This window comes from Leptosomus discolor, chromosome 14 (assembly GCF_034619465.1).
Source record: "Leptosomus discolor isolate bLepDis1 chromosome 14, bLepDis1.hap2, whole genome shotgun sequence".
In the NCBI taxonomy this organism is placed as follows: domain Eukaryota; kingdom Metazoa; phylum Chordata; class Aves; order Leptosomiformes; family Leptosomidae; genus Leptosomus; species Leptosomus discolor.
This window is the reverse complement of record NC_141404.1, coordinates 14,967,318-14,989,681: the sequence shown is the minus strand read 5'-3', so window position 1 is coordinate 14,989,681 and position 22,364 is coordinate 14,967,318. Positions and strand designations below refer to the sequence as shown.

The window sequence follows — 22,364 nt, the reverse complement described above, 5'->3', positions numbered from 1 at the left end:
CCAGACTGAGTTTGAGAGCACTCTTCAGTGTAACACCTAAGTGTCCCTCACTAAATAGGTTATCCTTTTCTTCTTCTTTCTACTCAACAGGAACAAAACTTTGATTAAGTTTTGTGGAGAAGATTCCAGGAGCAATTCAGAACTAAAAGATCAGGTCCAGCCTACTGTGGCAGTTTCCTTCCAACTCCTTTTGGAAATACTTGCTATCTTACTACTCACATCTGTAAGGAAAATTAGAAAACAGCATGCTTTGAGTGACCCAACATTATCTGCTCTGTGAGAGGCTATTAAAAGTCCTGGCTAATGCAACCAGCTATTGCCCTATCATCCTTTATCGAGCGCAAATGGAAACTGTCATAAGAAATATTTGTGAACATGGAAAATTATTTTTTCTAGTTACTATCTACCATCATCAAGCTGATTTTGTTAAGCAGATTTGGCACTAACAACCAGCAATAGCTAATAAATTCAATGTTAGGCTTACAAGGTTCTGACAGATTGTTGGCAGCTGCCTTAAATGCATGGAAGAGCTTTCCTAGTGTGGGTTGGAAATGCTTATTTATACCATACTGTGGGTCTGTTTGCCCCAAATTTTACTGCCTCCTTTTAGTAGATGTCATTGGTGTGATATATGCAAAGGGTATAATAACTGATCAGAGATATAGTATCCAGCCACACTAGAGATCAGCACAAATGGATTAAAGATAGGAAGCTCAAGCATAAGCTATTACATTTTTACAGTAAGAATAAGAAACATATTCATTTATGAATGCAAGATTTGTGGTAAGAATGTAGCTAGGCCTCACCATAGATGGTTTTATTCTACTGTAAATTTCAGGGATTAGTTTTTCTATGCCAAGAAGGTTTTAAATATTATGAAGGAGTTTTATACTGACTTGTTAATCGGTGATGGACTCTAGAAGAGACTGGCTGTACAACCAGACTTAGCATGTCTTAAAAGTGGAAGATAATGTACTCAGAAGTAAGCACAGGCTTCAATAGCCTATATTTAGTTTAGAAGTTGGTTAGACAGAGGTCGTCTTTGGATCAGGGAAAACCAACAGAAAAGAAAACTTTGGAAAGCCTGAGTGTTCAGTTGCAGCAACGGAGTATGCAATCATGGAGACATTGTAGATAATCAAAACCTTGAACAACCACTTTTTAGTGGTAAGTGATGCTGAGAATATATACAGAAACTGAATAAGCTGAAGTCTCATTGTGAAGATAAGTTTAGTCCAAAAATTCCCACAATGGACTGTGAAAACCACAATATGTTTGTATAACTGAACCCAAATGTTGATATTCACTGTATTTTATCATATCCCATTTACTTAGAGGAATAATCAAGAACCTGTCCCAGCACTGGGTGTAACTGAGTAGTTGACAACCTCTGACCATTAAAGTCAATGCTGAAGAAATTAAAGGAGCAAGAAGTTCTTTCTAACTGGAAAAGAGCAAATTAAGTCAAGAAGTTAAAGAATTCTGCAATGAAAGTATCAGGCATCATTGACACACGATTTTCTCTTCACAAGTGGTGAAAGTATCTGTGGACAGTACACGACTGATGGTAAAAAATTCAGACTAACTACATTGCAGCGTCCAACTTGATTTATAGTTGTAGAATTTATCCTGGTTTTGTTTGAGTCAGATGGTCAGCTCTTTCTCCTCTCTTTCTGTCGATATGCCTTACAACTCCATGGAATGACTTCAGAAATAGATAGAATTTTCTTTATGCCACTACACCAAAAGAGACTTCCTTCTTCAAAAAGAAAAACCAGAATAGTCTGACACTGCAGCAACTCTAAAATTTTACTGAAAAAAAAAATTTGCCGACAGCATTTCACACAACCAAAAGAAATACTTAAAGCAAAGCACTAAATGCTGTTTCGGAAAGTGTGTGGGTGATGCAACTAAGCATTATGCACCATAATGAACTTTCACGGAAAATGGATAAAGCACAAAATCATCCCATTGCCTTTCCAACAGACACATCGTGCTTGTTTTGAGTCCGTCTCCTGAAGGTGTCATGCAATGCCCACTAGTCCTTGTACCAGGAAAGGCAGTGAACTACCATTCCCCAGGTTGCCTTTTCAGTTCCTCTTACATCTTTTTCCATTGTATCTTCTCTCACATGTCTCTCCTTTGGGCTGAAGAGTCTTAGTCTCATCCTTGTACAGAACCTTCCAGAACTCTGATTATCCTTGCTGCCGTTCTGTGAGCTGGACTAAAAAGGACGAAATACCACACTGTAAAGGCGAAGCTTTCAGATGTATGTGGTCCTCAGGCGACAGGATACTCTGCTCTGTTCTCAAGTCCTTTGTTAATGCTTCCTAACAGACTGGGTTTTGACTGCTGCTGAGTATTGAGCTAGTAGCTTCATGAGAATGGTTATGCCCCAAGGTCCCATTTGTGTGTGTAAGATTTAACTCGGAGCCCATTAGTGGCAGTAATCCCAGGATTGTTCTTCCCTTATGTGCATAATTTATTTAGATTTACTTACAATGAATTTCACAGAGACTATCTCTGTTACTATTTCTCTCGCTGAAACACCCTACTGCTTTATTAATGGTAATTGCCCTTCTCTTTCAATTTGTCCAGCTGATCAGCAATTCAGACAAACTAAGAACAACTGTTCCTCACACCACTTGCTGCCACTCTCTCAGACCTGATGGAGGTCCTGTATGCCTAAAAGGTGTTGTGATTGTCTCAAGTGATTTAACAAAACTCATCACTTCTTTGTACAAACATGAATTTTTCATCTGTCCTTTGGATTCTCTACAAGCCTGTGGTTAGTGTGAAGGATGCTGTGAGGCTCGTGCACCGATTCAGCTGTGGGCAGAGCACTCTGTCTTGAGCACGAAGCAGGATGCGCCCACCTGCCCGGTTTGTTAATTGAACTCTACCCTTTTTTTTCCCTGATAAATACCGTTTTGAAATACGGGTTAAACTGCTATTGAGAATTTACAGCTCCAATACCAGGGTAAAGAAAACTTCTGCAGCCTGCCTCTGTGCACTTGAATATTATTTGGTTTTTTGAGGGTAAATCAAACAAACAAACATCTAGATGATTCCCTCTCACAAAGAGACATTTGGTACTGCGACTGCAGTTTTCTGACCGTAAGCGTAGCATGTCCTTCCTCACTAGAGGAAGAAGGGAAATGTCTGTATTACAATATAAACCTTTACTTTCTTGAAGAAAAAAAAAAAAAAAATCAGCTGAATGAAGAGAAAATGTAGGTCCTTGTGTGCTTAGGCAGTGATGTTTCCCCTGGCACTCCAGTACGACAAGAAACAAGACTGATGCAATTTGTAAAACGGGAAGAAGCTTTGACTGTATTGTCTTACCTTTTTCAGAAGCCGGGGCAAGGTCAATAAAACTTCGACATTTTTCACCTTTAAAAGAAAAGGATTATTTTAGGAGACAGAAGTTGATTGCTTTTACTCTGCCTCCTCTTTCTGACTGGTATCTCTGCTATCACTCCCACCTGAGTCTCTACAGGACCCCTAAGCTGTCTCACAGGGAGAGCAGACATTTACCTATGCCTCCATCCCGGACAAAAACCGCTATGCTTACAAGGCTAGGCTCTGGGGGTTGGACTAGATGACCTTTAAAGGTCCCTTCCAAGCCCAACTATTCTATGATTCTGCAGTTCTCTCCCTTAGGATCACAGTCCCTTCATCAGGAGTATGAAACACAGTTAGTGAAGAAAATTGGTCTCTCAGATGGTTGGATCCCCGCTGGGTCAGTGATGCTCCTTCCCAAAGCCAGGACCCACGTTACACTGCAGATGGAGTGATGCAGTGCAAAACACTGCAGAGGGGTGGTGCTGGGGGGGCACAGGCTTCTTTCACCAGTGCTTTTGCCTTCCTCCTTCTCATCGTCAGGACAATGCCTGTGCCTCACCAGGGTGTGACAAAACCTCCCAGAGCCAGGAAGCATTGCCATGGGTGCAGATGTTTCAACAGATAGATACAACACGGGATTAGGACAGACATAAACCCGAAGCACAAAGTAAGCTAAGCAATTGCATAGCACTTAAAAAAAATTGTTAAGAAATCAGGCAAATGACCCTCACAGCCCTGTGCCACTCCCTCTGCTTTGTGGCTGCTGCATCCATTTATCATTGTAAATTAAATTTTCTCTGTTTAGGACTCCACCTCCGTTTTTGCAGGCATTCTTGAGAAGCCTATTGCTTCTGAGCAGGAAATGTATATTAAGGGTGAATGTTTTGACCTTTCTTTTTACTTCTTCAGGCAATTAGAGATTATAAAATAATTCCTCTGTTCTAGGCGCATCCATCCATCAAGTGTATGTGTTTACTTCAATATGATATGTTCCATAGCCTGCCTGCCTCGAAGTATCGGCGCCCAGCATGTCTGCCAGAGGTAATGGAGAAGAATCCATTTTGTCCTTTAAGACATTAATTGATGCAAAGTCAGCTATAGGAGATTTCTTCTTTTTTTTTATTAGTTTTGCTCAATTTTAATTGCACAGTCAAAAGACTGATTTAGGAAATGTGACGCATTAAAAAAGAATAAACAGTGAAATGTTGTAGCGATGTTGAAGTCAGTTTAATTTTTTTATTAGTTGTAATTAATTATATGTATAAATCTACAGAAAACGTTAATCTTTCTCATGTCTTTGTGGGCAGGATTGAGATAAACGTAACCATTCAAATGATAGCTGTGCTGAAATAACAATCTATTATTATAATGCTATTATCACCACGTTTTATTTACTTTTTGCAGTTTCAAACCTATGCTAAATATGCTAAAAAGAGTTGTGTACATAGTTTGTAGCCTGTTTGTTTATGCATAAGTTGCTATAAAGGAAAAGGTTCAGTTGACATTGAAATTAACGTTTCAATATCTCCATGGCAGGGAGAAGGATTTCTACTCTCTGAATCCAGGCACTGTCAAGAGGACAATCAAGAAAAGCAAGTGACACTTGACTTATCAAAGCATCATCTCTGTTTCCAAAGAGGTAGGTAGGGCAGTCTATATCTGAGCAGAAGGAACGTCAGCTAAGTTACGTTACTAAGTTTTGGGGCAGACAACCTGAAAGAGAACTGATGGATCACAGAAATCACTGCATCCCAGAAGCATCGTGTTGATAGGACCCGCAGGTCTCTTGTCCAGCCTCCTGTTCAGAGCAGGACTATTGCTAACCCCTGATGAGGTCAGCTGTGACTTTTCCCAGCCAAATGTTGAAATACTTCAAGGATGGTGACACCATTTATCTAGTGACTCCAAGAATGGAGTTTCTCCCCTGCTCTGGTCCCAGGGCTGTACCACACTTCTGGAGAAGTGTTTCCTTACAGCCAGCCCAAACTTCTCTAGCTCCTTTGTCACCTTTGTAGTCACCTTTTCTCTATTTGCAGGGACATGAACAGCCCTAGCTCCCTCAACATCTTTTCATACATGTACTTTAGGCCGCTAACCAAGAAATCCAGAGAAACAGGTGGACTATAAAAAATGCTGTGCTGTAAGTAGGAATTATTCTCGGGCAGAGACTCTCAGTTTTAGAGCAGGAGGTCTGTCAGGAATGCATTGACATAAAATCGAGGGAACATGTGGAGAGTGACCTTTAGATTTGGACTCGATATAAGCAGATTAAGCAGGATTTTTGATTCTAGCCATATGGATCTGTGGTTTGGGTTTGGGTTTGAGGGTTGGGTTAGTTTTTTTCAGTTGTAAGCTATTACTTTTATCACAGTTTTATTTTAACTTGACTTCAAACTAACTGGTTAGCACTGGGTCATCTCTCACCTGTGGTTCCAGTGTATCTGAAGCCATATTGCTGGAAACCGTTAATAAATACCTGACTCTCTAGGGTGTTACCTCAAGATAGCCAAAGGGGAATGGCATTTGCTACTACAGAAACTGCACGAGCTGTTCAGAGAGCTGGAGATACATGGTGCCTTTCAGATACATAGCAAGGTACAAAGCCTTTCTGACACGTGTGTGTACTGAGGAAGCTGATGGTACCATAGTGTTTGCAGAACAGCTGTAAAGAGTGCGATCACAGGCTATTTGGAGGAATGTACATCCTTGTCCTCCATCAAATCAGCTTGCCCAGAACACCATCTCTCCCAGGAAAGCTGGCTGTGGCTGAGGCCTCTAGTTTAAATAATATAGACAGAAAATGCTAGAGTGTCCAGAAAAAGTCCTTTTAGAGCCACAGCATGAAGAATGACCATAGATAGGAGACCAAGAAAAGCCTGGAAGGAGGTCACTTCACTTTCAATGGCTGATATCTGGATTGTGCCTGGTTTACTGCTAAAGGGTGTGGTAGGAACTGCACAAGCAGTCCCTGATGAAGAACACTTCCCTTCGTTGTTCCTGTTGCTGGAGCACTGGAAACCCCTCCTCCATTTTCAATGGTAACCACTGGTAGTATTTATAGACCACATTCATACTTCAACATGCAGACAGGCATCTCACTGAGAACTAAAGATGTCAGCAGTGCTTTCACTGTTCCTCTTAGGATTTATTCTAAGTTATTTTTGGGTATCTTGTATAACTGATCTCTTAAGCCCTCTTAAGTTTAATTTTAGACTTGGCAGTTTATCCTGCTGTGCTGCCCTTTTCCAGATGCATCTTCTCCTCATAACCAGGCTCCTGGAGAGTCTTTAGAGAATACAGAAAAGGCTGTTCAGGGATGCAACAAGAACAGTGTCTAGGATTCATCCTCCTGATAGACCTGCCTTCACCCAGTTGTGGCAGCAATTCTGACAGAGGAGAAAGCCAAGGAGTGGTCTCTCCTGCACATAATTCACATAGAAGAGGTGTGACCTGGCTGGAATGCTCTCCACTTCCATGCAGGAGCAATTGCCACATACACTGCATGTGGAACTCTCTGGAGCTCAGCAGCGTCAGGGAGCTCCTGGAAGCTGAGGAGAGAGGACTGACCGATGACCTAAACATCAACAAAAGCAAAGTACTTGGTACCAGCTGCCATGGTTTCCCAAGGGTGATGTAGAAACATCACCTATGCAAGGCCTTGCAAATGCATTCTGTCATAACCAGGCTGGCTCTGCACAGGGTCAGTTGTGTCTCTGCTAGGTTTCCTGAGAAGAGGGCGTGGGTCATAGGGGACTAGCAATGGCCCAAAATTTGTGTGTTTTTCTCCAATTAATACTAATTAATTATCTAATCCTGCCTATGTGATTTATAATTTGCTAGGGAACTTCAAGCTGAACCTGCCAGGGAGTGGGAAGACACAGATCCGGAAAGACCCAAGGTCCAAGCTGGTGGCTGGGTAAGAGTCTTGAGGTCTTGGTACAGATAATAGGCTTAGAGCCCATGATAATACCTGAGGGACCATTAGTGTGATGTGCTTGTGCATCTACAGAGGGAAGGGGTGTGCATGTTTTGGTAGTGGTCTGCAAGCCTGCTCAGCCAGAGAGCAGGAAGAGGAGAGAGCTTGCTGAGGGGAGTGATGATGTTGTTTCTGTGGTTGCTGGTAAAGGCACAGCTCCCCCTGGGTTGTCTGTGTGGCCAGCCACATTGGTGTCGTGTGTGCTTGCACCATGCATGTGCATGTGTGTGCACTGCATCTTGAATATGTGCCTAGCCTGAACTGGGAAGGACACCAGCAGCAAACAGTCAAGGGAGAAGAAACTCCCTGGGCCTTAAAGTCCCCATGGCTCAGCTTCCCAGGAGCACACACAGTGTTTCTTCAGACAGGCTCATTGAGACTTTTCCCATTTCACGGCTCTGGAGCTGTGGAAGCTCCTGCAGCACTGCAGGTCAAATGTTTTCCAGCTCCTCAGTAGTTTCCACTGAAGAAAGCTCGGGTTTGGGTTTCTATATGTTCTTAGGAAACAGTGTACAGGAAGATGTGGATTTTATCACTGCATCAGTGTCGGGGACCCAGAGAGAAAGCTGTGGCAGCATAAGGACATGATCTCTCTGTCTTGCTTCCAGCATGAGGCCCAATACTCTTTCTTCTGCTGCTGCTCACAACATGGTGGGAAGTCCTGAGCTTCCAGCCCTTCCAAGTCTGTGGCACATACTTGTCATGAAAAGTGTCTTGTGTCTGCAAAATCAAATCACTTCAGGAAAAAGTAGAAGGCTGTGCGAAAAGCAGGCACTTTTCTGGCAGAGCTCCATTCTGGAGAAAGTAAATGAGCTGGTAAGACTGCTGCAGGGGTGGGAAGGAGGCACTGCAGGACACTGCTGACAAGCAGTTGCACATGGTGGAGGGGTCACCCACGTGTCCTGTCACCTCAGATAGACAGACCAGTCCCCCAGACACCTCCCTTTCCCTAGCACGTGGAGGTAGGGGGGCTGCTCTCTTACCTTCTCCACTGAAGAGTCCTACTTCTGAGTGTCACACACACTTTGGACAGCTGGGACTCTGTGCTGGAGGCAAATGCTTGTTCCTCTTACCTTCCTCAGGCAGAGTTCAGAGACATGTGTACCTCCCTAGCCTGAACAATAATTTGAAAGCAAAAGCTAAGAAAGAGAAATGTCTTTTCCAAATCCTCAAATTCAGTCCTGCCAGAAAATTGAGACAAACAGGTCCCACAGAGCCATTAGGTCTGCATGGTGTACTGGCTCCAGGGCTCTGGGCTACTTTCCCTGTTGCACTCTGCACACGTTGTCGTGGGCACAGTGAAAATGCATTGCAACAGATCAGATGTGCCTAGCTGCAGCTTCCCAAGTGGATGCAGGCTCACATTCTTCTATGGGTCTATGGAAGGCACTAGGGAGCAATTAGAGAGCTATATAGGGCAGCTGGAAAGGCAGGTCTAGATTGGGTCTAAACTATAGCACACAGATGTACTTCCAAGCTCAATGTGCAAGCCTTTGTGAGACCCACATGTATTCTACTGTTTCTTCCAACAGCTGTCTAAAATGTCTAGTTCGCTTGCTCCAGTCTTCAGGACGCCACACTGCACAACAGTGGTTGGATTTGTCCAGAGTGTATCTCAGTAAACTGGTGCTTTTGATTGGAAATTGGGAAGAGGGCAGAAAACAGACCCAAAAAAGCATATGCTTTAAGACTATTCTAAGTTTATAATGTGGCTGTTGCAATAGCAAGGACCAGAAGTTGATATCTTGGATCACACTTATTGGTCCTACATTCCTGACTTCTTTCCTCTCTGAGACAGTGATAAATGCCTCATTAATAACCAGGGCAGCAAAATAAAAACAACTCTGAAAAATCCTAGTTTGTATGTCTTCCAACTACACGGTTTCAAAATATTCTAGTTAAATAATTTGACTTAAATCCTGTAGTTCTGCCTGAAAGAAGGATCTCTGTTATAACTCTGCTTTTCATCTTGCAAATAAAAAAAAAAAAAAAAGAAAAAGCTGTCTGTATTCACTTACTCTGCATAAAATTTTAGGAGTTCAAAAGTACAGTTCTGATGGAAATTTAAATGATTAAATTTCATTTAAACAGCATTCCCTTTTAGAAACACTCTGGCTCCCAGCCTACGAAAGACAAGGTCCCCTTTTTCCCAATAGGCCCTAACAAATCTTTATCTCTCCAATTATATCTGGAGTCATGTGATTCTAATGAGATCCCACATCATCTACTGAGAGTAAAACCATTGTATTTGTCTAAAAAAAAGATATAACCCTCAAGGGATCCCAGCCTAGACGAGGCTGAGGGCTCCAACACAACTTCACTGAAATAAAGTACTACATTAGAAAAAATACAGGTTAATGAGCTCACTCAAACTGAGTTGTATCAGGTTAATTAACGAGTGAAGTATTCCACTTTTGATTAAACTGATCCCAGACAAAGCATTTAATTGAATTTTTTCTAATGAAAAATAGGACATTAATATGCAAAATCTACATCTTTCGGTCAACCATGTTGATTTTGCTGGAGTGATATTTTCTTCCAGAAAGTCAACAAATTCATACAGCATGACACTAAAATATGTCTTCAAATATGAAAACAATTGTTTTCTCTCACTCTGACAGCTGTCATTCATAGCTGCTGCCTGTCAACATTTCTCTTATTTCCAAGTAACATGAGAATTTGTTCAGTTTCTCAGTGCCTGTTGAGATAACTCACCATCTTTTTCCCTTTTGGGGTTGTTTTTAAATCTGAATGCTATACTACTGTTCTCTTTCAGCAAACTCAAACTCTTAAAACTTTGTACCTTTTAAAGTGGAAGGCTTAAAGATTTCCACTGTCGCATTTCAGGCATGTATTTTTTCTCAATTCACCTATTCACAAAGAAATGGTAATAATTTGATGAGAGAGGTAGCATCCACAGTGTGGAGTTTCCCCCTCAGTTCACTGGAGCAGCAGATAGCTGTGCAGGGGGCAGGGCAGGGAATGCCCAGCGTGTTTGCACTAACTGGGACTATGTGCCACGGCAACTACATTTTCTGCACTGAAACTCTCCCTGATGTGAAAAATCTTGCACAGTATCTGAAAGCAAACATCTCCACAGGCTGCTCTCAAATCATGTCTAATTGAAACACATCCAAGTCACAAGACTTATCTGATTATCTTGGTAAGACTTGACGGGTGTGTACACACATCTATCATTTGGGGAGCTGGAAAATAGTTCACATTTCTAAATGATTGGGAGAATCAAGGAAATTGATTTGGCGCTGAGAGAGGCTTTCAACGATTCTGGTGTCAAATTAGACTTGACTTTATAATCTGGAAAACACTGTATCAGACAAAAAGTTCTGAGTTGCTGCAAGCATTTCAAGCCAAGGAATGGGAAGAGGAGGGCTTTCACCTGTTCATCCCACCAGTGACCATCTGCCACACTGTGCTCACTCTGTGCTAATGTAAATAGGCCAAAATAAACTAGTTATCAGTGGTCCAGTATCTGTGGGACTTTAAGGTCTCCCCAGAAAACTGTAAAAGACTAGAAATGACGCTCTTCACAGAAGATGTAGCTAATATATATATCACATTGTATGAAGTATGACATGCCTTCTACAGTCTCCCACGTGACTGCACTAGCAGTTCCATTCAGGCTGGTGATTAGCAAAGATCAAAGTAGTAAGTAACTAATAAGACCCTAAAGCCCTGGTTGTAGAAGAAATGTGGCTTAATAGCTCCCACTCCTTCTCATGATTAGTTGTGGATCAATGTGGATTCTCTTTTAACCATGCCAGTGCTTCACTCCAGATAACGCCCAACCAGAGTATTTGCACTGGATCTATGCCCTAGCTCCAGAGATACATGAGCAGGGCAGGCAGAGATGAAAGGCACTGACAGCAAAGAAGGAAACACCTTTTCATGGATGGGATTACTGCATAAAATGAAAACATCAAAAGACACGTGCCAAAATAGATGGAAAGGCAGATTCGGGACAGAGCATTGCTCTGACGGCACGGTGCGTCGCTGTGAACGCCAGTCCTAAGGTTGTGGCTTGAAACACGTGCGAGTGACTGTAGGTAAGAGGCAAAGGGTTTGCTGGAGGGGAGGGGACCTTGAATGTCAGAGCCTGCACTACATGAACCTGTACTTCTCCACAGTTCACACCATAACAGTATTTCTTCCCTGGTTTTCCCATCTATCTGCTCTCTGATCCTCTTAGCCATTGCAATTTAGGCTGCCTGCCTCAAAGTGAACTCCATAAACTTCTCCCACCTTCCCCACCCAAAGATGCTCAGTTGCTTTGTGGGTTGAGGCATCCTGTGTTTACAGGCAGGCACACAACTTGGAGTATGGAAACTGAGATACTCTTAACCTTTCAGCCACAGACTTTTAAATTAAGTACACTGCAGTACACTGCAAATGAATGTCCAGGGGAAATCAGGTGAAAAAAGCTGTGCTTGTGTTTCTTCTTGTGAACTTTGTTTCCAAGCTTGTGTCTAATAACTTTGCAATAAATTCTCACTTATTGGTTCTTATCTGGCCAGATGATGCACAGTGAAATCAGGCTGAATGATAGTATGATACGGTTTTTGATCTCTCCAAACCTAGCGAGTGTAGTCATGGTAGAATGACTCTGCTTTTCAATCAATTTCCTACGTTGTAAGCATGATTGGTGTCCTTTTCCCCACCAAATGCAGCCAAACATAAGGTGGAATATCTTAGAGTGAATTTTGTTTGCCTGTGACTATTCTACAAACCATGTCATTCCATAGTAATAAAATCTGCTTATTATCTACTGTATTCTGTAGTCATTTGTAAGCTAGATCAGCGAAGATTTATATTACCACTTTGTTTACCAGTAAGAACACTGAATAACATTACACCAACTCCTGACTAACAGAGGATCCTGCTAGAAGCAGCCCTATTCCCTGGTAAGTCCCCATTTTGAGATCTGTCAGTAAGCCAGTTCTGTTAATTTCATATGAGGAAAGTTTTAAAGTCAGGACTGAGTCTGGTGTAATTTAAAAACCATGATGATCGATATTCCATCCCATATTTATTTCTGTAGCCCTGAATGCATCTGTTCATGTTTTGCTCTAACTGACACTGGGGTAAGCATCTCCATTCTCTTTGAAATATGGGACCTATGTGTTAGTCTTCCAGCACTTTGAAGTTTGAAATTACTTTGAAGTAACTACCCGAACCTCTGATGCTTCCTTTAAGGCTACTGGGTTAAGTGGTTGAGGACAGACACATTCAAAGAGAAAGCAGCACAGTTTTTGCTCATAAGGTAGTAACGTATCAAATAAGGAGTGGGTCACTGCCTAGTCCCTTTCTTTACTCTGTTATGAGTCTCAGCCTGCAGAGACTTTATATCCACATTTTAGGTACCATAGATGTTCATACAGCTAGTCTGTCTAGCAGGATGAGGAGGACCTAAAATCCGAAATTCCCAGTGCACTGCAGACACAAAACATCCTATGAAAAACTGAAGGTCTGTAATAAAGCAATCACTGCCTCAGAAACCACAGCTATCATGTACCGCAGAAAGAAAGCAAGAGTCATCGTAAGGAACGTGAACAGATCTGAAGACTCTTACCATATAGCTTAAATTCCTATGGCCAGGCCTATCTTATCCTGTAAGTGAAAAAATGGGGATTTGTTAGGAGGAGTTCACAAGCGTTTTTCTGAAATGGACCCTTCCCCCTGTTGCAAAGGAAGGCAAAAATTTGTTACTATCCCTGTTATCTAGCCTGAGGGAGATTTCCCTTCTGATCCCAAATTAGATCATCAGTTTAATGTTCGGTGCATGAGCAGACATACCAATTAGATACTGAGAAGCTGTAATAATGTCAACGGCAGCAAAGCATATACCCTCATATACTGTCTCCACCTGTAGCCAATTTCTGATGCCGTAGAGAAGGCATAAAACCCGCCAGAAAGTGTGATATGCATCAGGTCAGCGACATTTTTTTCCCAGCTCCCAGTGGTGACCAGCAGCAGCGCTGAGGCATGGATGTCGTGTCACAGAATATAGACACAGCGTGAGCAAGGCAGTCAAACCAAGATGGCTCCTTTCAGACCTCCTTAAGATACCAACAAATCAGCTATGCAGGACTCACTCCAAGCTCCCTCATGCCAGAAATACTCCTCTTCCCTGGTACAGTTCTTTCTGTGACTATAAGAAGTATCCATTTCAGCCTACGGATTTCCTTTGCTCACACTGCCCTCTGTGGAGGTGAAGTCCAGAGACGCGCTTTCTTGGAACCCCTCCATGGATTTTCACTTTATTTCTCAGTGACAAGTTACTTAAGTCATATTATTTTCTTGATATTTATCCATATATATCACAACCCCTCTAGATCTTCCATTTGTTGTACTAAAGAGAACCAGGTTTTCTTTTCATTTCTTGAAGGAGATCCTCTTTTCTTCAACTACCTTGGAAATCCTATTCCACATCTATTTCACCTCCCCCTTTTTCTTAACATAACCACACATGGTGGCATTAACAAAATGCACTGGTTTTACGTATGCCTTGCAGAGCGGTGCTGATTCTTCTCTAGAATAACAACTCTCCATTATATTGCAGCACTTTGCAGCTCACAGTCACCCCACAGTCAAATACCGGCCCACAACTTGTTTCTCATCATCTGCATGCAATTGATAACTACCTGTGACCTCAGAGAATTTTATGCCTTAGTGTCTGGTGCATTTAGCCTCTTTAATTATAATACTATCCTTATAACTCTATTGGACCAGATCACATTTTTAGTTATGCAGAAAAATCTCTCCTCTGCAATGCCAATATTCCCAGACTTTGTGTCATAGCATATGTAAAGAGTGCATTTAGAGCAGGATTATTCTCTTCAAATTAAGACTTCTGTGTCAGAAATGGCAACTTCTTAGATTCCTTTTTGGCTAATGAGGAAAACACGTAATCCCAGAGCTCAATTCATCCCATATGAGGAGGAATTTAATCTCCTCAAGAAGTATGCACTACTCTACTGACCGGAATGATGATGTTGATCTGTTTAGGCACAGACATCTCCATTTGCTAATGTCCACAGGTTTGCTGTAGGATTCACGTTGCCTTTTTTTTTTTTTTTTTTTTACAGATTAGCTGACATGACTTGTATCCCTAGCTCTTTTTTCCTAGATCGCTAAGCTCAGCAATAACAGAATCAGTCCCAAAACCGAATTTGAGGACAACTAGAAATATCTGATTAATAGTAAGTTTCTTTTTTATACTACTTGCCACAGCCTCCTTGTAACACTGTTCTTTAGTAAGTTTACAACTTCTTTATTTATCCTCTTCGTAATAAATAAAATAAAGTAAAATCTGCACCACAGATTCAGGCAAAAGGTCTACCTACTTCACTATTTGTATCATCATCCAATGACAGATACTTAGGGCAGAACAAAGGGGTGGGTATAGGGTGGTTCTGGTCATGCATTCCTCTTGTGATATCAGCACTACCTCCGTAGTTCGGGGACTTCCTGGTCAGAGGTTGCTCTCAAATCATCATGTTAGTAACATGAATGGATGTTTCCTCCCCAGATTCATGCAATGCCCAGTTTTGGCCTTCACAGCATTCCCTGGCAGGGAGCTCTGTAGGAAGGACTATTTCTTTTTGTCTCTTATGCCTGATTGTTCTTAAATCATGGAAGCAGTCAACGATATCTCTTGTCTGATCTCTGTCATTCCCAGTTGATCCCCACCAATATCATAGCTCTCTGTACATTGTGCCTTCCTTCTAGTCTGAAGAGGCTCAGGTTGTTTAGCATTCCTCAGTGTGGAAGCATGCCTACATCTATCACCACATTGTTCCCATTCTCTCTGTGCTCCCTGGGTCTCCTGTAAAGAATTTTCAGTGGGACATTCCATCAAAAGCTTTTTTGTAAATCCATAGAGACTGGGTCTAATAATGCATTACCCTTGTGTAAGAAGTGATTCATCCTGTTAAAAGATTTACTTTTAAGAAAACCCTACCTTTGATAAAACCCATTTGTTGCCACGTACAGTGCTTTCCCTGAAAACTATCCTAAAGTTACTGGGTCAAGTGGCCTGGATATTTTTTTTCCAGTCTTCTTTGAATACAGAAATGTGCAGATTCCCACTACTAACCTGCATTTTCATGTGCCAATTATTTCAACATCCTCAGATGGAGATTATCCAGGCCCCCTGGGTTCAGTTCCTCTATTGCTGGAAATTTTATCTTTAATATACAGCTCTACCTCCTCAATTCCTTCTACCACTCTTTCCTTCCTAAACAATTTATAACTAGCAATTTTTACATTCTAGTCATGTGAATAAACCTGCCAGGTTTCAGTCATGCCAATTATATTGCATTTCTCATAACCCAGCCAGAATTCCCAATTCCTCTTGCTTTTAATTATATGCTCACAAGGTGCTTCTCTCCGATCCCTCTCTGGACAGCCGCCTATGGTGAATCACATATGCTTATTATCACACGGTGGCGGGGGAGAAGGGTGATGCTGTACCGCTCTGGATCTGTGAAAGTGCATGGCAAGTTCTTGTCTTTATATGTTACAGATTTATTCATTTCTACAGGATACACCTCACTCATTCTCTGGCTCCTCAAATGTGCATTTAATGTCTGTATTTATGGCCCATTTTGACACATCCTTACCTAGCATGTAAGTTTTGCTCTATCATTTACTCCTCAAAGAGCGCTAAGGAATATGTGGTACAGAGCATACAAAGAGCTACAGACCCCTTGCCCTCAAAATATCATTCCAAGAATACAAAACAAGCCTGTGCAGACCCGTTCCTGATCTCCCTGACTTCTGTGGAGTGTGATGAGCCACATGGAAAGGCTCGTTGTTTATTTAACGGGACAGTACTCTTAAAAGGCATCTAGGCAGCTGCTTTTCCCTCTGAATGTGGATGTTATTACTGAGATTGTCTGTTCATTAGCAACTAAAGATCTGAGTTCTTGGTTTTTTCTATCAAAATCAAAGCAAACACACTATTGAGCAAAACTGGATAACCTATTATTGCTTCCCAGGTCTCAGACTCCTCTACCTGTTAGGATAAGGCATGTATGTGTTAATTTTTTTCATGGCATGTATGTTCTTGAGTCACAGAATCCACCAGCTAGTTTACTACTGCTCCTATTAGCACATCACTTGTCTGGTACCTTGTGAGATGCCCAGTACCGACACAAGCACAGACCTAGATTGCAGGTGTGAAATAAGATATGCACTCAAAGTCATACTCAAAAAGAAATTAACTGACAGAGATCTCAGCTCAGAGATGCCTGGCCACAGCCAAGGAATTCATGGCCCAGGAGAAGGCACCAAGTGTCCTGAGCAGCGTGTGAGGGCAGAACAGGACTTGTGAGCAGCACGCTCTGCAGAGCTCGCAGGGTATGCTTAACTTCATCTGCTTCTAGAGATTAGGTGCATTGGTCTTACAGAAGGTACCTCCACCTGTGTGGGAGCCAGAGCATTGAAGCCATTCTGAAAGGGAGAGCCTTCATCCTCTTTTTCGTAGACTGGGATTCATCATACCTTTGAGTCAGAAATTGGGCTAAATAATTACAGGACACACCCACCAACAAAATATATACGCTCCAGTCCCTCTGTTCCCAGGGGGGATTCACAATTATATTTCTTAGGTGCTAAAATGCTTTTTGGATTCTTCAGCCATCCTAGACATGCTGGATAAAAATAAACTCTAGATTCACAAATGATTTCAGAAATAATCACAGCATTCAATCTGTTAGAGATGTCAGTGAAAACTAGAAACCTGCCACAAGGTGAAGGCCCGCTTCGCTAGTCTCTGCACAGAGAGTGGACGGCATGCTGCTCACACCCCAGCCTCTGGAATCTAAATGGACATTTCAGATAAAGTGGGAGGAGAAGGCACTCAAAAAATTTGACTACAGCCTAAATGTTATTTTAAGGTGTGACTAAATCCCATCCCCTCTATCCAACTGGAAGCCCTGCAGTCCTGTCCCTTGCACTATCAGCTTTCTGGGAACTGGTCCTGTTGTGTCTGCACTACAAGATCTGCTGTGTTTCAGCTGCACCAGCGCAGAGAGCAGAAAGTTTTGACAGTACTATGACTGTAGGGAGAGAGAGATCAAAATCTGGTGCTAGATGAAGAATGTGGCTCCTGGCTGGGAATGTTAGGAGTCTCTGGAGGGTCTTGACAGCATCACAACCACAGAGAGTGTTACTAGGATTCATGTGTTCCTGGTGGGATTCCTGTTGCTTAACTTCAGACATGGGCAGTGAGGAACCAGGGATAGGTCAGGAGCCGTAGGAATGGTGCTGACCATAGATTGTAGGCCGTATGTTCTGCTGACAGAGGTGTGTGTCTACGGAGTGGCTGCTGAAAGGACTTTGCCTGGAGGAAAGCCGTTGTTGCAGTCATTTTCAGTATGCTCTTGGTAAAGCTTTAAGAAAGATGTTATTGAAAGTATGGAGTGCATTCAAACTAGGGATTTTGACTGATTTAATACACTACTCTCTGCATGCTTAGCAGTATTTTCTGGATGTTCTCCTAGCAACCTAGTGTGTTTATGAACAACATGGTGACTATATGACTTGTGATACCTACAGGACTGTGGTCAGTAAGAGTGCTGTGGAGAGTGTGATGATCCTATGGGGCGGATTACTCTCAGAAATATTGAGTGTTGGGGGTGTACATATAAGCGTGACCCCAGTGCTGTTGGATTGGGGCTGGCTGGTGCCTCGCTGCCCCGGACCTCAGATAAAATGATCACCAGTCAGGTTGCAAAAGGTCATTACAATGTACTGACAGTCTGGTATTACACATCCATAAGTCTGAATGAAGACCTATCACAGTTATTTTTTGTTGACACTCTTAGGGACAAATTTAGACCTCTGTCCATTGCATTGTTCCTGTCCTTACAAGAAAAAACTATGCTAAATCCTGAATGAGGCAATTGCCCGTCTAAGCAAATACATCTCTGTACCTGGCTGGATTCTTTCCAAAGGCAGGTCACTCCTGGTCTGCTAACTGAAGACTATACTGTTCACGGAGTTAGTGTTTCAAGTAAGAGGAAACGCACATGTGGCTGCTGTGGCAGCGTGGGGAGGGAGAAACCACCTCTTCTCTCCTGCTTTCGCCATAACTTTCTAAAGCTGGCTTGCAGCTATCTCCTGAAATCACCCACTACAGCACAGCTTTGTTTACCCAGTACAGAATAGATCACTGTATTTCTCTTCTCCCACAGATAACTCAGTTTTCTGAGTGGGCTAGAGTCACACAGTTAAAACTTATCTCACACATAAATCTTGGCTTGGAAAGCTTTCATCATCTGCCAGAAATTTGGGCATGCTTGATTGTCCCAATCCCAGATAAGATGCTCAAAAAAGTCAGGGAGTCTTAAGCTGCTCACTCAGGCTGCTGGGGCCTAAGTTTATTTCCAAATCAGTAAGACAAAGAATCTTTTTTCTGTATTTTTTTTGACATCAGGAGGGTTACTTTGATGCCCTCATTTCAGCATGGAGTTGTTTATTGACAGTCCCAAGGCTGGAGTTCATGAACTTTCCTTTTCATACATTAAATTGAGTTTTAATGAACAAGTAATTCTTGAAGCATTGTCCGCAAAATTACCAGTGAGTATACACAGCACCTCGGGGTGAAATGGACTGTGAGCTGCTCCCCAAGTTTGCCCCACTTTATAGTACATCCTTACAGAGCCGTCTTACCAGCATCTCATAAACTTCCCATTATCAGGGAGGCTGCGTCCTCAGAGACACAACACGTAGGATGAGTAACTGTTCCTCTCTCCCAACAGTGGTGAAGTACCAACTGCTCCCTGGTCTGCTCCTTGGGCAATGGCAGGATAGAACGGAAACAGTCTGTATTCACGAGCCATGATCATCTCCTACCGTGTCGCATTTGTAAACTTCATTTTACAGTCGCATAATCTAGAAAAAAGCTCTTTCAAAAGCAAGAGTTTGGACATTGGCTCTACCAGACAGCTCTGCAAGTAGGGACTGTCAGTTTGCATCTGTTGAGACTCAAATCAGTCCCATGGCTGCTACCTTCCATCCACCCTCCAGTGTTTTATTTCTTGGTAAGTGCCAGGGTATAGCAAAGGAAACGAATGCAAGGACAGGCTGGAGCGACGTCTTCTTGAGTGGTTCTCAGCAAGTAAATGGCTGAGCAGGGAACAGAAATGAGCTTTCTTGTGCCCAGTTGTGCCCTTTAACTGCCATTTCGCTACTCCAATAAACATCAATCCAGCCACCAGGAAGGGTTTGTGGGTGGTCGTTTACTTAAGGGCAGCCAGAAAAGAGGAAGTCTAGGCTACAGCCTGATAAAAACTGTGACCATTGTGCTCTCCCTGTTGTTCAGACCACTGTCCTAGGGGTTATTTCGTGGGCAATTACAATCAAATGTCAGAACCTCCTTAGCAACTACCAGCCTCTTTTGAGCGCTCCATGGAGCAGCTCCCAGAAGGGAAGCACTGACCAGTCTCTGGCTGCAGCGCCCATGAGGGTGGCACATACTGCTTACCAGAGGTTCAGCCGGCTTTAGAGCACAGACCCTGCATCAGCCAGCAGGTAAACAAGCAATTCCCACTCTCGCTGGGAACAGGTTGCTTTTCGACAAAGAACTGTTAAAATCCTGCCTCTCTCTGCAGGGCGAATCTGCTTTAAGGTATAGCAGAGAACAGCTTGCCTGTGTGTTTATCACACTGAGCAAACACAAAGCAACACAAGCTGGAAGGAAGTTGTTTTATACTTACCAACAGCATTGATATTTTCCTCACAGGAGTACCAGATCCCAGTGTGGAAATACCTGAAAAGGAAGCGGTCATCTCCTGTCTCCCAGCTGTAATGAACCACATTCTGGTTCGTCTCATTTGCAGTCTCATTCCCGCTGTAGTTGAGGCAGTTTGTCTTCTTCTCTTTCCCACAGCTGGGCTTGGGGACCCTCTGTGTGCCCTCACACCAGTGGGTCGTGATAAAAGCTGTTGTAGAGAAGAGGAGAGCCATCAGATTCAGACTCACTGCTAGCAGGGCTCTGCATCTTCGATTTGTCTTCATGGTAAATCCGCCCTCCCTCCCCCTCCTGCTGAGAGAAGAAGTCAAAGGGGTTTGTTTTATTTGGGGGGGGGGGGGGGGGGGGGGGGGGAGGAGGTTCAAAGCCTGTCACGATTCAGAATCCAGTTTTCCAGGCATCAAAACTCTCCGCTTCTTCCAGCCTGTTGTTGTAGCAGGGAAGGAAACGCTGCAGCCAGGCTCCCATTCTTCTCCTCACTTGAAATCCTGCCTTTGTCCGTCAGAGGAGCAGCTGCAGCCGCGGGAGCGCGGCCGTCCCCTCGCAGCCAGTGCGCCCCGGCGCGCTGCCGGGATCCGAGCGGCGCCGTCTCGCCGCCAGCGCCGAGAGCGAGCGAGCAGCTGCGGCGGCTCCGCTCATCCTCCGCGGGGCTCCGCGCCTCCTCCGCTGGGAGGCACCTGCGGCTGCGGGACCCGCCGGGCTCCGCTCCCGGGGGTGCGGCAGGCGGAACCCGGCGGGAGGCAGCGGGCAGGGGCAGAGCCCCCACCGGCCCCCGCCGCCCTCGCCCCCCCCGCCCCGCCGGCCCCCGCCGCCCCCCGCCGGCCCCGGCGGCGCCGGGCACTGCAGCGCTGCCGGCTCAGCGGGGCCGGGGGAGGCGTCGCGTCCTAGTGCCCCCCAAATGGTTATTTGGGGCTGCGAAATAGACGTTGCATGTAGCAGAGGGCAGGGGTTTGTGCAGGAGGAGGAGGGATGAAGTGGTACTCCAGCACCTCTGCTCTGAGGTGGGGAGTATTAAATCAGGGGTTTGGTTCCGCTGCCAGCAGACCGGTGTGAATCTTTGTCCTCAGGGGCTTGCTGGGGCAGTCAGCAAAGCCCCAGACGAATTTAGATCTGAAAGCGTGTAATGAGTAAACCCCACATCTTTCACAACACCAAGCGGAGCCCCTTGCTCAGGCTCTCATTTCCAGGCACAGCGCTCGCAGATGTTCTGTTTGAACTGGGTCTGTAGGACGTTTTGTAGGTCCTGGTTTGTGCAGATGGACAGAACTAATTAGAGCAAACCCTGGCCTTTACTCACCACATGGCAATGCTGTGAGGGCAGGGAGCACTGCGTAATACCCCATTTCCAAAGAGAAGTGTATTGTCCTGTCTTGTTGGTTGGCTGAGTCGTAGAGTTTATGACCTCTTTCCACATTACTCAGAGCTATCTGGTGAATAGTGAGTGCTGTGAGACCAGGGTACCTGATGATGGTGGTGGTACAATCTATAAGACCTTGTGCCCAGCCACTGAGGCTAGCCACATTTGTCACACAGCAGTTCTGTGTCCTTAGTAGATGAATGCAGTTTTCTGTGGTGAAGAAGTTGCATGTACCTCCTGGGCTTTGGACTGAGTAAGATTTCCTTCCAGTCTTGTTTGGACTCCCTGCCAGGGCCGTAGGTATGGTTGTGGCCTCTCAGAGCAGCCCAGCAGCAGGCTTCTAGGGAGCACCATGTGCAGCCACCAGGCTCGTACTAAAAGGTGGGACAATGCGCTCATGTCTCACCCCATACTCTGTTAAGTCAGCGCATTGACTCAACATGCAAAGCTCATCCTATGCCTTGCTGCCTGCAAACGTGAAATGCGATGGTAGTTTCTCCAGCTCCTTGGAGAAAAGACAGGAAGGACCAGGTGAGGTTTCTCCTTAGCAAGCCACCACACAAGACTTCAGGGACCCATTCCTGCCTCCCTGGTGCCTCCCTCACAGGCAGGCATAGGACTCCGTGTCATGCCTCTTGGCAGTGCCTGTCCTGTATGTCTGGTCCCAAGTATTTATGAGATTTTTCACTGTTTATACAGACTCCCTTGGCTTTAGTAATTTTGTTTTATAAATAAACTAGAAAGTTACTAGAAAATTCTGCTCTGTGAGAACAACTGATGTCAACTTTGCAAGGTTAGTGAACCAGCTTTGTACTGCAGACACTTCCCAACCGAAGTGCCCTTCATTTTGCCCACTCCTGCCTGTACATGACGACTACCACCTCCTCAGTGCCAGCTTTTTCCAGTGGCCT

General features: G+C 43.9%; 1 protein-coding gene across 2 annotated transcripts in view; it reads right to left on the bottom strand.

Annotated features, from left to right (window-relative positions):
• Positions 1 to 20,362, bottom strand: part of GSG1L (GSG1 like) — a 57,060-nt gene extending 36,698 nt beyond the window's left edge. For both annotated transcript variants that reach the window (XM_086473061.1, XM_086473062.1), the window contains exons 1-2: positions 20,062 to 20,362; positions 3,346 to 3,393 (exon numbers count right to left, since the gene is read on the bottom strand). In XM_086473061.1, the coding sequence (XP_086329187.1) occupies positions 3,346 to 3,393; positions 20,062 to 20,362 (349 nt within the window). The remainder of the gene's footprint in view (positions 1 to 3,345; positions 3,394 to 20,061) is intronic.
• Between the last annotated feature and the right edge of the window lie 2,002 nt (positions 20,363 to 22,364).